This window comes from Brassica napus, chromosome C8 (genome assembly GCF_020379485.1).
Source record: "Brassica napus cultivar Da-Ae chromosome C8, Da-Ae, whole genome shotgun sequence".
Taxonomy (NCBI): Eukaryota; Viridiplantae; Streptophyta; class Magnoliopsida; order Brassicales; family Brassicaceae; genus Brassica; species Brassica napus.
In genome coordinates this window covers 2,078,557-2,094,933 of record NC_063451.1, presented here as the reverse complement: position 1 = coordinate 2,094,933, position 16,377 = coordinate 2,078,557, and the positions used below count along the sequence as shown (strand labels likewise).

Below are 16,377 nucleotides of genomic sequence, written 5' to 3'. Positions count from 1 at the left end.
TTTGGATGTTATAACGAAGTATATAAAAAGAATGGTGTTAAGATAATTCAACAATACTATATTTTAAGGATATACTAGATTTTAACCCGCACGTCCGTGCGGATAATTTTTTATTTTATAAATATATTTGATATTATTACAAATGTTTTAAATATACAAATTTCATTTTATTATTATATATTGTGTAACTCATAATTTATTTTTATATTTCTTATTCGACATTATTAACATATTAACATATAGTGATTTGTTTCATACATTTTACTTTGTTATTTACTAATATATTTTCGAGTTAGGTCCAATAAAATAACAATATAAAATAATCAAATAGATTATCTCCTTTAAAATACGTTTTTTTCTTTAATTTATACATTTTTCTATATTACATTTTAAAATTGTATTTATTTATATTATAGAAAAGAAATATGTTTAAGAGAATTTATATTTACATGTTGTGTTTAAAAAATGTACTTTAACATATATTATTTTAGTATTTAGCGGGATTGATAAGGAAAAACACTATTTTGTTTAAATAATATAGCCCTATTATTTTAGTAGATTTTATATATATTAGCATATAACACATTATTTTAGTAAATTTTATTGATATATGATATTTTGGATGTTATGATATTGAGTTTTCTTTTTATTTTTAATTAAGATTTCAAAATATTAGATTGCTTTAATTTTTACAACATATATAGTTTTCTTTTTCTTGGTGCATTTCAAAAAGTTATTCTTTATTATCTATGATTTTATCTTTTGTAAAATTTGAAATATATCATTTTGTGTTTGAATATTTATTTTCAACATTTTATATTTTGTCAAGAAAATTTTAAAAAAATACACAACTATTTTTCAGTTTAGAAGATTACATGAATTTTGAATTTGTTTTTGTTACTACGTTACTACACTATCTTATAAAAAAATATTTGAATTTTGGTAATATTTTCTATTTTCTTCTCAACATATTTCTTTATAATTAAAATAAAAATATATAATTAAAATTTGATTTGTCATTAATACTTTAAATGAATTACTAAAATTTAATAGTTTTCTAATAACATATTTTTAAATAGTATATGAACTAAAGGTTATTATATATTATTATATTTTTATATAAACATTTTAAACAATATATTGTTGAGAGTTTCAAAATAAATAAAAAGATAATATATAGTTGTAGATATTAAAGTTTAACATATTTTAATTTATTTATTTTTGTATAAAAATCTTACATAGTTTACAAATTTTAACCTATTTTAATGATGAGTGATAATTTATTTAGATGATTTTTTAAATTGTTTTTGTTAATTTACCTATTTAATAGAATTTTGTCATATTTAATTCATATAGCACTTCTATTTTTATATAACACAGAATATAATTATAGAATTTATAAAGAATAGTATATAATTTTTATTTTCTTGTTTTATAATAAAATTTTAGTTAACATTGATTTATAACAATATTATATTACTAATTACCAAATTAATTAATATGTTATTGTATAAAAATATTTAAAATTTTTAGTAAGATTTTGTTAGATTCTTTCTCAACAGATTTTGTTATAATTAAAAAAAAAATTCAAATTTAAAGTTGGTTTATTATTAATGTAAATAATCAAATATGTTATATTACCTAATTCTTTAAGTGGTTCTACTATGACTTGTTAGTAGTAGATAAAATAGGACCCTAAATTAATAGATTAGATATAAGAATTTGAAATAATTAAAAATACATGTAATTTCTAACTTATTCTGTATTTCAAAAAAAGAAATTTTGCAAAAGTTATATTCTTAAGTTTGGCACTTATGAAATTATGTGATTGAAGTTTATTTAACGACATAGTGTGTTCATAATAGCAGGTATCTCTAAGTATAACAAAGATTCAATCAAGTTAGAGCAAATTAACATATTGCACGAAAATAAGGTGTAAAAAGAGATCGTATCTAATCTATCTACTTAAGAAAAGAGGAACCAAACAAATACATATTCTTTGTGTGATGATATTATGTCGATGAGAAACTTATAAATCAACTTAGAGCAAGTATCATCTTTAGTAAAAGAGGTCCAAATCAAAGTTATTGTATTGCTAATATAATTGTATATATACAACCGGTCTACATTAACAGATTACATAGAACGTAATTCGTTTGTTATACTTATAATAGAGTACATCCAGAATTAAATTAAATCGTGTTAATATATTGGTTTACTTTTAATAGATTTTAATGTTGGTTTAATGGAAGTTGTCCGGTTCCATTTGTAACAGCAGTGTGTTACATAATAATTAGATTGTAACAATCTTGAAATGATCCATAAATTAAGCAGCTTTCTAACAAACTTGAAACAGTCCAAAACTTAAATGACAACATTAATGGTAGATAAATTTAGGATTCTATTTTAATAGAGTAGATGTAAGAAGATCTCGTTTTCACCCATAGGCCTTTTGTACAAAAATGTTGTTTTCAAACTTTTAATAATAACAATTTAATGAGACGTGCATACTTGTTCCAGATTTTGCAACACATCGGACGTGCCCGGACTGAAATAAGTTATGTAATAGATGAATCAAACAGACGAGACATCGGTTCATTTACCAATCCTTAAACTTCCACCTATAATTACTTGTGGATTGAGTAAACATGGAAACTCAAAGTCCAGATCAATACTTGAATAGCTGCTGACTTTGCTTCAGTTATACAAAAACCATGTAACTTTCAATCTTGTGGTGAATTATCATCCTTGTTTCCAGAGGTTAAAATGGTGTAACTAAGATGGAATTAATATAGTCTAAAACAACAAGCACCAGTGGTCTAGTGGTAGAATAGTACCCTGCCACGGTACAGACCCGGGTTCGATTTCCGGCTGGTGCATTCTGAGCTATGAAGAAATGGGCAGTAGCGTCGGTTGGGTCCTTCGCATTCATCTGACCTCCAGATGATACAGCCGCAACTAGGGATGTTAACGTAGGGTAAAATAACCCAGCCCAGCCCAACCCACAAATAATCCAATCCAGTTTATACCCAACCTACAAAAACCCAGAAACATCAAGGTTGAAATCCAAACCCAAAAAATAACCCAATATGGTATAGGTTTACCCGTGGGTACCCAAAGTATTATCTTATTTAGTCTGAAGATCATGTAAAATATTAGTATCATTAATGTAAGCTTTAATATATAAAAAAGATTTTGTAATTTTATAGAAAACTTGTTTTAGCGCAAAAACTCGTTTACGATTTTCGGAGAAAATTCACTTTTTCGGAAAAAAATTATTTTGCCATTTTAACCGGAAAACTCATTTTGCGGTTTTAGCAGTAAACCTCGTTTTGACATGAAAACTCACTTATGGTTTTAACGAGAAAACTTGTTAAGTTGTTTTTGTGGTTTTAGCGGAAATTTTTCTTTTTGCAGTTTTTGGTCAGTAAATTTGTTTTTGTGGTTTTGGTGGGAAAACTCATTTTTGCGGTTTGCGGGAAAAATAATCTTTCTGGTTTTTGCGGGAAAACTTGGTTTTGCGGTTTTGGCAGAAAAACCTGTTTTTTACGGTTTTGTCGGGAAAATTTGCTAGATTTTGGCGGGAAACCCGTTTTCGATTTTGGCGGGAACAATCTTTTTGCGATTTTGGCGGAAAAACTCGGTTTTACGGTTTTGCGAGAAAATTTGGTTTTGCGGTTTTGGCAGGAAAACTCGGTTCTGCGATTTTGGCGGGAAAACTCGTTTTTGATTTTGAAGGGAAAACTCGGTTTTGCGGTTTTGGCGGGAAAACTCGATTTTCGGTTTTGGCGGGAAACTCGGGTTTTCAGTTTTGGCGGGAAAAATCGTTTTTTGCGGTTTTGGCGGGAAAATTGGGGTTTACGATATCGGCGGGAAAACACCTTTTGCGGGTTTTGCGGGAAAACTCGATTTTGCGGTTTTCAGTCGAAAAACTCTATTTTGCGATTTTAGCGGAAAAACTCGGTTATACGGTTTTTGCGGGAAAATTCAGTTTTGCGGTTTTGGCGGGAAACTTAGTTTTATTGGTTTGGCGGGAAAACTCAGTTTTGTGGTTTCGGCAGAAAAACTCGGTCCTTCGGTTTCGGCGGAAAAATTCGTTTTTGGTTTCTATGAGAAGATTTATTTTTACGGTTTCGGCGGAAAAATTCATTTTTTTGGTTTTAACAGAAAAAAACGTTTTTGCAAATTTTATATAACTTAATTAAAATGGTGAAAATCTATATATATAATTGAAAACTCATGGGTACACCATTACCCTTTTGTATTTACTCAACATATAAATATGAGTTATAAAATTAATATTCATGGTTGACCCAATTAATCTTAGATGGGTAAAAACCCAACCCATTATTAGTGGGTTTGGGTAAACTTGTTAACATCCCTAGCCGCAACCCTGAGCTCTCCTTTTAGTCTAAATATTTTTAGTGTTCTTTTTTTGGGTGCAAATACTATTTTTGGTGTTCAGAACTTCAGATACTTTATAAAAATACCAACTGACCTGACTCTGTTTAGATTCATATTTGGGCCTTGCTAATTCCAACTGGATCTGACTGATTATATTCATATTTGGGCCTCATAAAAATAAGCCTTTTAATATCTATAGAAAGGCGTGCTTCGTTCCGAGTCAACTCACTGGCTTCCCTCTTCACCTCCAACATAACTCGTTTTCCAGTCTCAATTTTCCCGGAAAAGCAGCTGATCTCACTCATGGAAGGTTCTCCTCTTCTCTTTATTCTGTTTAAATTCAAAAACTCAGATTCGCAATTTGATTTACGAATTTAGATCTTGTTTATTAGCAGAGAACAACAACAACGCCGGGAGCGACTCAGACTCTAACTCCGTCGAAGAGTGGCAAGACTATTACGAACCGATCTCAGCCGTCGATCTAGACGGCGGAGATAACAATGATGAAGAAAGTTATCTTCCGATCAATGGAGATAAATTCAGCAACGGCCTCTCTAACGGCCATTGTATGATCCAAGAAGCAGTGGACGGAGTCTCTTCTATCAGTATTAACGGAAACGCAGAGGCCAAGAGCGATACCGAAGAAGAGACGGAGACGGTGACGCCAGATTCGGAGATCCGTACGGCGTTTGAGGAAGACGAGCGGCGTAGAAGGTCGCCGTTGTTGGTGGAGAACGCGGCTAGGGTTATGGAGGCAATGCGTGCCATCTCGTTCCCTGGAACGGCTCCTGATTGGGCCTCCGATGTTAATGAGGACCGTTGGGTTGATCAGCTTCGACGATTGAGATCCACTTCTCAGTAACTAAAAACAGTATTGTTCAAATCTCGAGTAGTTTATTTTCGTTCAAGTGGTTTAAGATCTTTCTCAGTATGGTTCAACATTTGAATACCATTTGATTCTGATGTTTCTGTTGATTCACTACGGTAGATAGATAGAGTTTAAAGTTTGGTATCGCTCAGCTGCATCTGTGTCACTGATCTGAGTTTTGTCTGAAACTTCTGTTGGATCAATGCATAGAGTTGAACGTTTAAATCTTTTCTTGGACATGAGAGTCTGGTTCTTGTCATTTTTAAGCTTTCTATATGTAATCTTCAACTTGAACCTGAAGAAACAACACCAAAGCCAGTCATGATCTCTGAGAATAGATTGGTAACAAAAGCATTAAAAAGACTAATCAAGAACCAACATTGTCATTATACCTCTGGTCTAGAGTCGAGAGCACCACGGGACATTCCTACATCAACTCTCCATATGCCGCAACCATATTCACTAGCAATACAAAGTCACAAAACGCATATTTTGTTAGAGAGAGTTGCATGGACCCCTTTTGGTTAAGATCATATGAGGAGTGAGTTACGATAAATGTACCAGTTTACGCCAGATAGCTGGGGAGTATGCCCAACCACCATCGCCTTGGTGCCGACAGCATGAAGAGTGTCCCGGAGAATTTTACTTACCTGATTAGAAACTTGGGATTAGATAGCCGAGGCCTGATTGCTCAATCTGAGAAAGAGTTGTTACAAGCTTAAGCTCGCAACCTCCATAAACCGGTATGAAATTACGAGAAAAAACTAGAGTCCAAGATGCTTCAACAAGCCTAAAGATACGAGCTTATGTCTCAAACTTAGGCCCAAATATGGTCCTACATATGGCTCTATTTCCACTCTGCTCCTGCCCTCAACGTTGGCGCCCTACGTTGTGATCTCCACACGGACCATTATAAGATAGGATATATGTGATAAATAGATTAGTATATATCTTAGATATCTATATTCAATCAAAGAAAAATACTTATAAATTGGAGCGTTCTGATGACTCACTACAAAATTTATATAGTAGATGTGGAGAATTGCATGATAAGCCTTAACAACTAAAAGAATGCATGCACATCTCTTCTGAAATGTTAAAATATACGTACAAAAGGAAACCATTACAAGAAATCAAGGAAATAGCTACGGATTTTTTTGTAGCTAGAGGAAACAATCTGTAGCTAGAAAACATAAGGCAACAGATGGCGACGGATGGAAGCGGTGGCCTCAGCACCGATGCTAACTGTGAATCATCGCCAATTCGTAGCCAGCTCGCAACGGATTCGCGAGAACAACGGTCGTAGCTAATTGCAATGACGTGGCTACCGCATTTTCCCTAGCTCATTAGCGACGTATTTTAGCAAAAGAATTTCCGTGTCCATTTAGCTACAACATTTAACTACAGTATATTCCTAGCAAAATTGTAGCAAATATAGCTATGGATTTTGTTACAAATGCTGGATTAGAAAATATCAACGAACAAAGCTTAATTTTTAAAACAAAAATTTGACTATATAAACGATTTTAAAACATTATATTATTATAAGAAATCTGAAATTATCATACATAACAAAAATGTCGATTTTAAACTTCGAGTACACAAACAAGAAGCTAAACCAATAAGTGAAAACTAAAAGCAGAAGACATCAAACTCGTTTGTTTATTTGGTGGTTGCCATAATTAGATTCCCTTCTTGTTGGTGATGGGGGGGGGGAGTGGATGGAGAAGAGTCAGATGTAGCTGCCACTTCAATTGGTGATGTTTGTGTTTGGAATGCTTTGATGTATTATGTGGTTTCTCGGCTTATGGTATTGGTGATACTGTGACACCTTTAGCTTCACATAAAAGAGTCAGTTGCTTGCTCATCATGTTGACAGCTCCTGTCAGATTTATCAAATCTCGCTCCAACTATCCTGAAAAGTAAAAACAATGGCTGGTGGATTAATGGGATCTTAAATTTCCTATGTGTGTTATTCCAAGTCCAAACAGCATACCTTTATATGGCTTGGCTATCTACAAAACCTGAAGAAAAAAACAAGAGAGCAGATTACTAGACAATATAGATCAAGCATATGAGTCACATATTGCAATTAGCAAATAAATAACTACTCAATCATTTACTAGTAAGTATAAAATACTAAAGCAACAAAACGAGAAACAAAATTACAAAATAATACCGAGTAAGAAGCATGAACTCGTGGAAGTGGTGTGGCTGATGTTTGTGAGTTGGAACCTCCTGGTCGAAGCTGGAGAAGTGTTGTGAAACAATAATGGATTCAACTTCTTTGGCAATTTTCTCCAGACGTTTGGCTACAAAACCATCACTTGTCAATGGGGATCTATAAGAAAAGAAGAACCTTCAGTGAATCTTTTCCCAAAACAAAAGATCAATTTCAAAGACTAATTTTTAAACGAAAAAGAAAACCATTGACATAAACCAGCAAAGCAGAGATAAGAACAATCCTAATCGATGACTAGTATAGAATAATCATTTGTCCCTAAACCGAAACCCTAATCCTACACTGACCCAAATCGAAACCGTAAAATAAAAACCCCCCAGATCGAAACCCTAAGCCTAAACAGACCCAAATCAAAACTCTAATACTGAAACTAATTGAAACCCTAATCGTTGACTAGTCCAGAACAATAAATAGAAGAAGAAGAAGAAGAAGAAGAAGAAGACGGAGAACTATGGACAAATCGAAACCCTAATCTAAAACAAGTCATAGAAGGAGAACTAACGGGGGAGATTTAACTCGGGTGGTCGTAGGCAACGACGATTCACAAGTAGTTCGGTGCAAGCCATGAGGATTCTGGTCAGAAGAAGAGTCGGAGGTGACTCGCTGGTATTGAGAGAGAAAAAAACAGAGAGACTTCGAGAGGTAGAGAGTTCTTTTTTTTTCAAGTGTGGAGACATGTTAGTGTTTGCATAAGTGATAAATTTGGGCCAAAAATGTATTGGAGCCAAAACCAAAAATATTATTGGAGCCAATTTTTGGAGTCAAATCTTATGGAGGGAAATATAGTCAGAACCAAATATTATTCTCTTGTAATCCCTAAAACTATAAATTTCATATTTTAAAGTGTAACCCCTAAAACTACAAATCATCTTTGTCCTGCTTGATACACTGATGATAATATTTCTTCATTTTTTCGATCACTAATTAATTGCCATTGATTAATTGTAACTCCTTTTATCAATTTTACATGTATTATGATTATATTATAGTTTGGATTTAAGTTTAAAATTTAAATATAAGTCCCAAACCACAAACCCCTAAAATCTAAACCCTATACTATAATATCTAACTCAAGTATCAAGCAAAGTAGCAAACATGATAAACATAAAAATTGAAGTGTTTCAAATATATAACACAAATACACATTATCTTAATTCAAACATTACTAGTATCAAACATATATCACAAACAAAAATTTCAAACATATAACACATACATATTAGTTAGATACATAAACATTTATAGCCATGTGTTTCAAACTATAAATCTTTCGGCGACAATTTACTCCTCGCTAATTAGTAGCTATTTAGCTAGAGAGTGGCGACGGATCATATTCGTCGCTAGTTAGCTACGGACCGCTATAAATTAGCTACAAAAATGACATTTTTTTTGTTTTGTCGCTATCTATCGCAACTTTCTTTGCTAATAGTTATGGCTACGGAAATGTCTTTGCTAGTCCTTAGCTATTTTCAATAATTCTTGTAGTGAACTAACGAGATCATGCAAAAAAAGTTATATACCAAAATAGTACATATGTGGTTGTTAATGTTGATATATTGCTATAGAATCTCTTAAATAATGGATTCTCCGATATCCTAACACGAAAACGAGTTTGGAATAGAAGTACCTGCAGCGGGAGGTCACTTGAGATTACGCAAATAATTTACGGTCCAAAAAAAGATATTGCACACGAGGGTAAATCTAACCAACGTGTGTTGTATGCTGGAGATATCTCTAATATCTATACTTAAACTATTAAATTAGTCAACTGCTTTGCTTGATCTTGATCCGATCATAGGTACGTCCCCCCCTGTTGTCTTTCATTTCTAATATTGCGTTCGGTTGGTTACAACTAAAGACAGAGGGAGAAGAACTTGAAGAAGAAGATAAAACTTTAACTTTTGATATCTTTCGACTTAAGGAAAAACATTACAACCTTATTGTCCCTTTTATATACAACTCTATTGTCTCAGCCTTAACCTAGCTTCAGCACGTGATGGCACATTGGTCGAGGGCATCAAATCTGTTCGAGGTGTTGATCCCATGAGCTGGCATAGCCGTACGTCCACAACTTTGGCGTGTCTCCACAGTCTGAGCTTTAGTCTCAGCTTTTGTCTTCATTACCGTTGCAACATTAAGTGCAACGGGCTTCTTCTCCTTCTGTATCTGGGCTTTGTCCGAAGGCCCAATGTTGTTGTGGTTATTACTCCCCCTCAAACTTAGTGTGAGAGGTGAGGACACACCAAGTTTGAACCGTAGCTTGAAGAAGGCGTCTTGAGGAAGCGACTTGGTGAAAATGTCAGCCAGTTGAAGACTTGCAGAAATGTGTTTAACTTCTAGCTTTTTAAGTGCAACCCGCTCTCTTACATAGTGAAAGTCCACTTCAAAATGTTTAGTGCGCTTGTGAAACCTTGGATTGGCAGTAAGACATACCGCAGATAGGTTGTCACAGAGCATCAGCGGTGTGACCGTTTGAGTCAGACCCATGACTTGGAGAAGATTCTGCATCCATGCTACTTCTGATGCGGCAAAGGACATTGTTCGATACTCAGCTTCTGTTGAAGATTTGGAGACTGTTTCATGCCGTTTTGCTGACCAAGAAATGATGTTTGAGCCTAGGAATGTGCAGAATCCTCCTGTAGAACGTCGAGTTTCTGAACATCCGGCCCAATCGCTATCACTGTAACAGACTAGAGTTGAGTTTGTTGCAGCAGATATACCTATTCCCATCTCATTCGTTCCCTTAACATATCTCAGTATTCTCTTGAGAAGAGCAAAGTCTGATACACTTGGCGTGTGCATCTTCTGGCAAATGTAGTTCACTGAAAACTGCAGGTCAGGGCGTGTGAGTGTTAAGTACTGAAGCTTTCCAGCCAAGCTTCTGAAGTAACTCGGGTCAGAGAAGACCTCATCTTGACCATGAAGATCATTGAGCTTGATAGGCAATGGTGTGGGCATAGGAACACAATCGCTCATCCCTGCAGTGTTGAGAAGATCTTGAGCATACTTTGACTGGTTTAAGAACAAACCATCAGTATGTTGATGAACTTGAACACCAAGAAAGTAGTGAACTGGACCCATATCCTTCATTCTGAAGGTAGTGCTCAACTGATCAAGAAGCTTCTCAATCAACACAGAATTGTTACCGGTGAGTAGCATGTCATCAACGTAAAGAAGCAAGTATATGACATCTGATCCATGATGGTATATGAAGAGAGATGGATCAGGGAAGCTACACTGGAAGCCAAACGCAATGAGGAAGTCGCTAAACTTATCAAACCATGCGCGAGGAGCTTGGCGCAGGCCATAGATCGCTTTCTTGAGTTTCCAAACGTAATCTGGTCTTGCTGAATCTTCAAACCCCGGAGGTTGTGTCATGTACACAGTTTCTTTTAAATCACCATGCAAAAAGGCGTTTTGTACATCAAGTTGTTTGATGTTCCACTTCTTAGTAACTGCCACATGAAGCACAGTTCGTATAGTTGCTGTCCGGACAACAGGACTGAATGTCTCTATGTAGTCAAGACCCTCTTCTTGTTCATTCCCACGAGCAACTAAACGTGACCGTAACTTGAGTAGAGACCCGTCTGCATTAAGCTTAACCTTATGCACCCATCCACTGCTTACTGGCTTCTGATCAGGCTCTGGTGGAACAAGCTCAAACGTTTCAGTGACTATCATGTTGTCTATCTCGAATCGCATTGCATTATTCCATCCAGGATGTTTGAGAGCAGCCTTAAGCGTCTTCGGTTCTGTATTCTCTGACTTATCTGAGAACAAAGCGTATCTTGGGTTCGGTTTTCTGATCCCTGATTGCGCTCTTGTTTGCATACCATGTTGAGTTTGGTTTATAGGTGCCTGCACAGCAACATCATCAGCTTCTTCTTCAGTATCATCGTTGTCTGAAGAACTACTGGAGGAAGAATCTGATGGAGCATCCTGAACTGGTGAGAAAGGTGCAGCGGCTTGGGGCATAGTAACAGGTGTGGTAACACGTTGCAGGGATGGGAACTCTTCTTCTCTGTAGTGAAAGGACTGATCCTCCTCAGTCGTATCGCGTGTCTCCATAGGGGTGATGACAGACAGTCTCCAAGCAGAGAGCAGAGGTGATGTAGTAATTGGGAGGAACTTAGAGTACACATCAGAGTAAGGGAACTGGCTTTCATTGAACAGCACGTGACGGCTGATATAGACACGTCCTGTGGGTGGATGAAAACACCTATAACCTTTATACTTCTCATTGTAACCGAGGAAGACGCAGACAAGAGACTTTGGATCCATTTTGTTCTTCATGTAAGGTCTAAGGTATGGAAAGCATTTACATCCGAAGACACGAAGAGCTGTGTAAGTAGGTGGTTTACCATATAGTTGTTGATAGGGACTAACATTGTTTGGCAAAGACGAAGAAGGTAGGAGGTTTCCAAGAAAATTAGCAGTGAAGAAGGCTTCTACCCACAGCTGTTGAGGGACTTTGCTAGCAAACATCATTGTAAACCCCAACTCTGTGATATGACGATGCTTCCGTTCTGAGATACCATTCTGCTGTGGCGTGTGAGGACATGAAACGAGCTGCTTAATTCCACATTTGGCGAGATGACTCATAAAGACTGCACTGACAAACTCACCACCTCCATCACACTGAAACTGCATTATCTTTGTCTGAAACTGTGTTTCCACTAAGCTTTGAAATTGTAAGAAAACAGAATGAAAATCTGATTTCAGCTTGAGTGGAAAGAACCATGTGAATCTTGAGAAATTGTCAACAAAAATCACATAATACTTGAATCCTTGAGTAGAGATAACAGGACTAGGACCCCAAAGATCACAATGTATCCTCTCAAGAGGTTTACTTGACACAGTTTCAGAAGATAAAAAAGGAAGTTTGCAACTTTTCCCTAATTGACAAGCATCACATAACAAAGAAGAGCTTGTCTTATTCACTACAATCGCCTTGTTTCTGACCAGAAGTTGAAGGATGTCTCTATGCGGATGGCCCAACCTTTGATGCCAAAGACCATCACTAGTAGCTTGCTGTCTAGTTGAGTAGAAAGCTTGGAACTTCTCATCCTTCAACAGATACAGATCTTTATGTCTTTTTCCCTGAGCTATTACCTGTTTTGTCTCCTTGTCCTTAACAGAAACATATTCAGAATCAAAGGTAATCTCGCATGGAAAATCTGATGTTAACTTTGAGACTGATAACAGAGACTTGGTAATAGCTGGACAAACTAACACATCATTTAAAGGCAAAGTACCTTGAGGAGTTTGTAAGGCAATAGATCCAACATGTGTAATAGGAAGGAAGTCTCCATTACCAACAATAACCTGATCATTACCAATGTATGGTTCGGATGATTGAAGTTGAGAGGCATTGTTGGTGATGTGAGCTGAAGCAGCAGAGTCCGGGTACCATTCTTGGCCTGAGTACCGCGCTTGATCAGACAATCTCATGGTGGTGAAGGCGTTGTGAAGCTGTTGCTCAGTGTTACTATCATCTTGGTCAAAACGGTTGTAACATCTTGCAGCAGAGTGACCATATCTTCCACAAATCTGACAGGTAGGGCGAGTGTTGGAGCCTGATCCAGTGAACTGCTGATGAAAGCCACGTCCGCGAGTTGAGTAAGAGCTGGAACTCCTTCCTCTGTAACCTCCGCGGCTAGTATAACCTCCTCTACCTCTGTGTGAATAACCTCTTCCAGCAGTGAAAGCAAGGTGAGGGTTTACTTCAGTTCGTTGGTTGAGAACCTGAAGTTTATCATCAAAGCTCACGAGCTTGAACACTGCATCATCAAAGGACATCTCGGGTGCAGAGTCCATACCATGTTCAATCACCGTACAGATGGACTCATACTCCTTTCCAAGACCACTCAAAGCACCGTATATCATCTCTTGATCAGTAATAGCACAACCAATGGAGTCAAGTTGATCACATACACACTTCACGTCACCTAGATACTCAGTCATTGTCTTTTGATTCTTAGACATACCTTGTAACTTTCTCTGTAGATCTAGTTTTCTTGTAGCTGAAACTCGGTTGTACTTCTTGCCAAGAGTAAACCAAACTTCTTGAGCCGAGTGTAAGCCATAAACAGATCTGAGAGCTTCTTCTGTTAGAGAGCCAAAGAGCCATGCCATGACAAGTTGGTCTTTGCGAACCCACTGAGCAAACTCAGGGTTTGCCTCTTCTGTGACAATGTCTCCATTTGTGGTACGGACGGTAGGGGATGGACGGAGGAAAGTGCCGTTAACAAAACCCAGAAGAGATTGACTAGACAAGAAGGACTCAAACTGAGTTTTCCACAAAAGGTAATTAGTGGAGGACAACTTCAGAGTAACACAATGAGAAATGCTCAAAGATGGAGCAGCAAAAGGATCGTTTTTATCTCCCATGGCTCTGATACCATAAAGACAGAGGGAGAAGAACTTGAAGAAGAAGATAAAACTTTAACTTTTGATATCTTTCGACTTAAGGAAAAACATTACAACCTTATTGTCCCTTTTATATACAACTCTATTGTCTCAGCCTTAACCTAGCTTCAGCACGTGATGGCACATTGGTCGAGGGCATCAAATCTGTTCGAGGTGTTGATCTCATGAGCTGGCATAGCCGTACGTCCACAACTTTGGCGTGTCTCCACAGTCTGAGCTTTAGTCTCAGCTTTTGTCTTCATTACCGTTGCAACATTAAGTGCAACGGGCTTCTTCTCCTTCTGTATCTGGGCTTTGTCCGAAGGCCCAATGTTGTTGTGGTTATTAACAACAACAACGAAAAAGAGTGGCTACAGATCATATCTTCCTCGGCTTTAGGAGAACAAGTATTGGTATTTTCTGTTTATAATGTATTATTATGTTGTCCTTCGTATCTTACTAACGAAAATTTGATTGCGAAGATGTTACCCATACCATTTAACATTCATGCAACGTTTCTTACGTTCTCATTATACAATTACTCGCTAAATGTAGAGCAAGATAAAAAAAAAGTAGAATTAGAGGGGAAAATTTAGAGTTAGAACGTACAAGTTTGCTAATGGAGCTAGAAAGTTGACTTTGATTAAATTCATGACCGCTTTGACCAAAAATGCCAGCTATACATTCCCATGATATAATTACTCACTAAAATCCTTTCTTTTTTTTGTTTAGAATGGCTCGCTAAATACTTGTATTTGCATATGTTTGGATTCTCATCTATAAACATGAATATATGTTTTTATTGGATTCGTTGTATTAAATTTGCATACCTAGTAGTGGTTTTGGTTTCGTTTTTGTTGGGTTGTTGTTTAAAATAATTAAATCAATTATTTAGGACTATTTATTAATAATTCTTGGTTCTAAATATATTTTGGTTTTGTTTCGATCGATCAGTTCTGTTTTTTTTTCTTCTAATTATGTATTTTTCTGCCGACTTCTACCTGCATGATAATGTAGTCCAATAATTGAGAAAAATAGGACAAATTCTCCTATTGAACATTATTTTAAATGCAACCTTGATTAATTGGCTAATGATCCACCGTGGAAGTTGTAGAACAAGACAGGTTTGGCTCACGTTCGGTAACACATTATGGCGCACACACGCCGAATATTCATTGGTATTTTCACTAATTTCGCCACTCTGATTAGGCTAGATAAATGAGGATTACTTGTCCGCTCTCTTGCTTCTTAATCAAATTACTCATTAACCTCCGACACCAACGTGTCTTAAATTGTACCCCATTTACGGATTAGTACTTAAGCCCCGCAAGTAGCAGAGATCGCAGTTAACATACGTACGGTTTTGACTTTAATTAGTGAGATAATAGTCATTGGCAGAAAGTCTTAGAGGCAACACAATAATTTTAGTTAACTCAAATTTTATATTATTATAAATAAGCTAATGCTTAAATGATTCATACGTTAGAGTATCTCCGATGTATAACTCTATTTTTTCTTTCAAGATAAAGTAAAATGGAATATAAACTAAAAATGTTTTAATCATACTTTATTTTTCATTCTATAATAGAGGTAATGAACAAACATAAAATAAATTATTTTATTTATAGAGCAAATTTTATTAAAGAATAAGAACTAGAATGGAGTTGGAGTATTTTTTATTTATATTTTTTTTACTCAATTTTAAAGAAAAAAATATGCGGTGGGACTGAAAATGCCCTTAGAAAAAGCTATTATGGTTTTAATTATTTGAACTATAACGTAAACTAACACAAGCGAATAACGTATGTATTTTTGAAAGAAAAAATGCATAATAATTCCTGCACAGTAGTGTTTTCTTATCTTTTGTTTAATGTGCAGTTCGTCCAGACCGATGATTGCATGTTAAATTAATAAAGTACACATGTACGTATTTGCCATTCAACGACTGATGGAAATGGAACTACACATGGTACAGGAATATATTAAAGTTGAGGCCATAGTGACGTGGTGTGTACGTATTCGGTAACTAGTAAACTCAACAAGATGTGCCAGGATATAGGGCCATAAAACTTCTCAAGTTTTAAACAATATACTCCAATACCAATGAGTTCTTCTTATCCTCTATACTATTTTTTGTCTTTGTCTTGAAATCTTCAATAGATTGTTCAGGTATGTTAATTTATATCTTCAAAAGTGAAGTAGCTTGAACACAGACAACGAGAATCTGTAGTTTCTCAATACTTAAATAAGTTAATTAAGTAAAATCAAGAGCACCAGAGATCCTTATTTTTTTTAATACTTTTTAAATGTAAAAGTGAATTAAGAAACTGTACGTATAGACTCGACAATTTAACTGGTCCAATGCAAGTCTCTTAATTAAGGATTCTTAATTTTTATTTTTTTTCATTAAACACCAATTTTTTTTATTATTCTTACTAAACATAAATTTTTCCTT

At 35.6% G+C, this 16,377-nt stretch overlaps 1 protein-coding gene, 1 long non-coding RNA gene and 1 other non-coding gene across 4 annotated transcripts; 2 read left to right on the top strand and 1 right to left on the bottom strand.

Annotated features, from left to right (window-relative positions):
• Positions 1-2,808: 2,808 nt before the first annotated feature.
• On the top strand, positions 2,809-2,879 carry TRNAG-GCC. The gene has a single exon. It is a non-coding gene; the product is annotated as a tRNA-Gly (tRNA).
• Positions 2,880-4,560: 1,681 nt separating this feature from the next.
• On the top strand, positions 4,561-5,499 carry LOC125574867. 2 transcript variants are annotated; one of them, XM_048765634.1, is made up of 2 exons: positions 4,561-4,714; positions 4,800-5,499. In XM_048765634.1, exons 1-2 carry the CDS (start codon positions 4,708-4,710, stop codon positions 5,264-5,266), a joined length of 474 nt encoding a protein of 157 aa, XP_048621591.1. In that variant the 5' UTR covers positions 4,561-4,707; the 3' UTR covers positions 5,267-5,499. The 2 variants fall into 2 exon arrangements, with proteins under 2 accessions (XP_048621591.1, XP_048621590.1); XM_048765633.1 differs by having other exon boundaries at positions 4,615-4,714; positions 4,797-5,499.
• Positions 5,500-6,789: 1,290 nt separating this feature from the next.
• LOC106421777 lies at positions 6,790-8,907 on the bottom strand. Its single transcript, XR_002660081.2, has 3 exons — positions 7,452-8,907; positions 7,269-7,296; positions 6,790-7,187 (listed from the first exon to the last, which is right to left on the bottom strand). It is a non-coding gene; the product is annotated as an uncharacterized LOC106421777 (long non-coding RNA).
• Between the last annotated feature and the right edge of the window lie 7,470 nt (positions 8,908-16,377).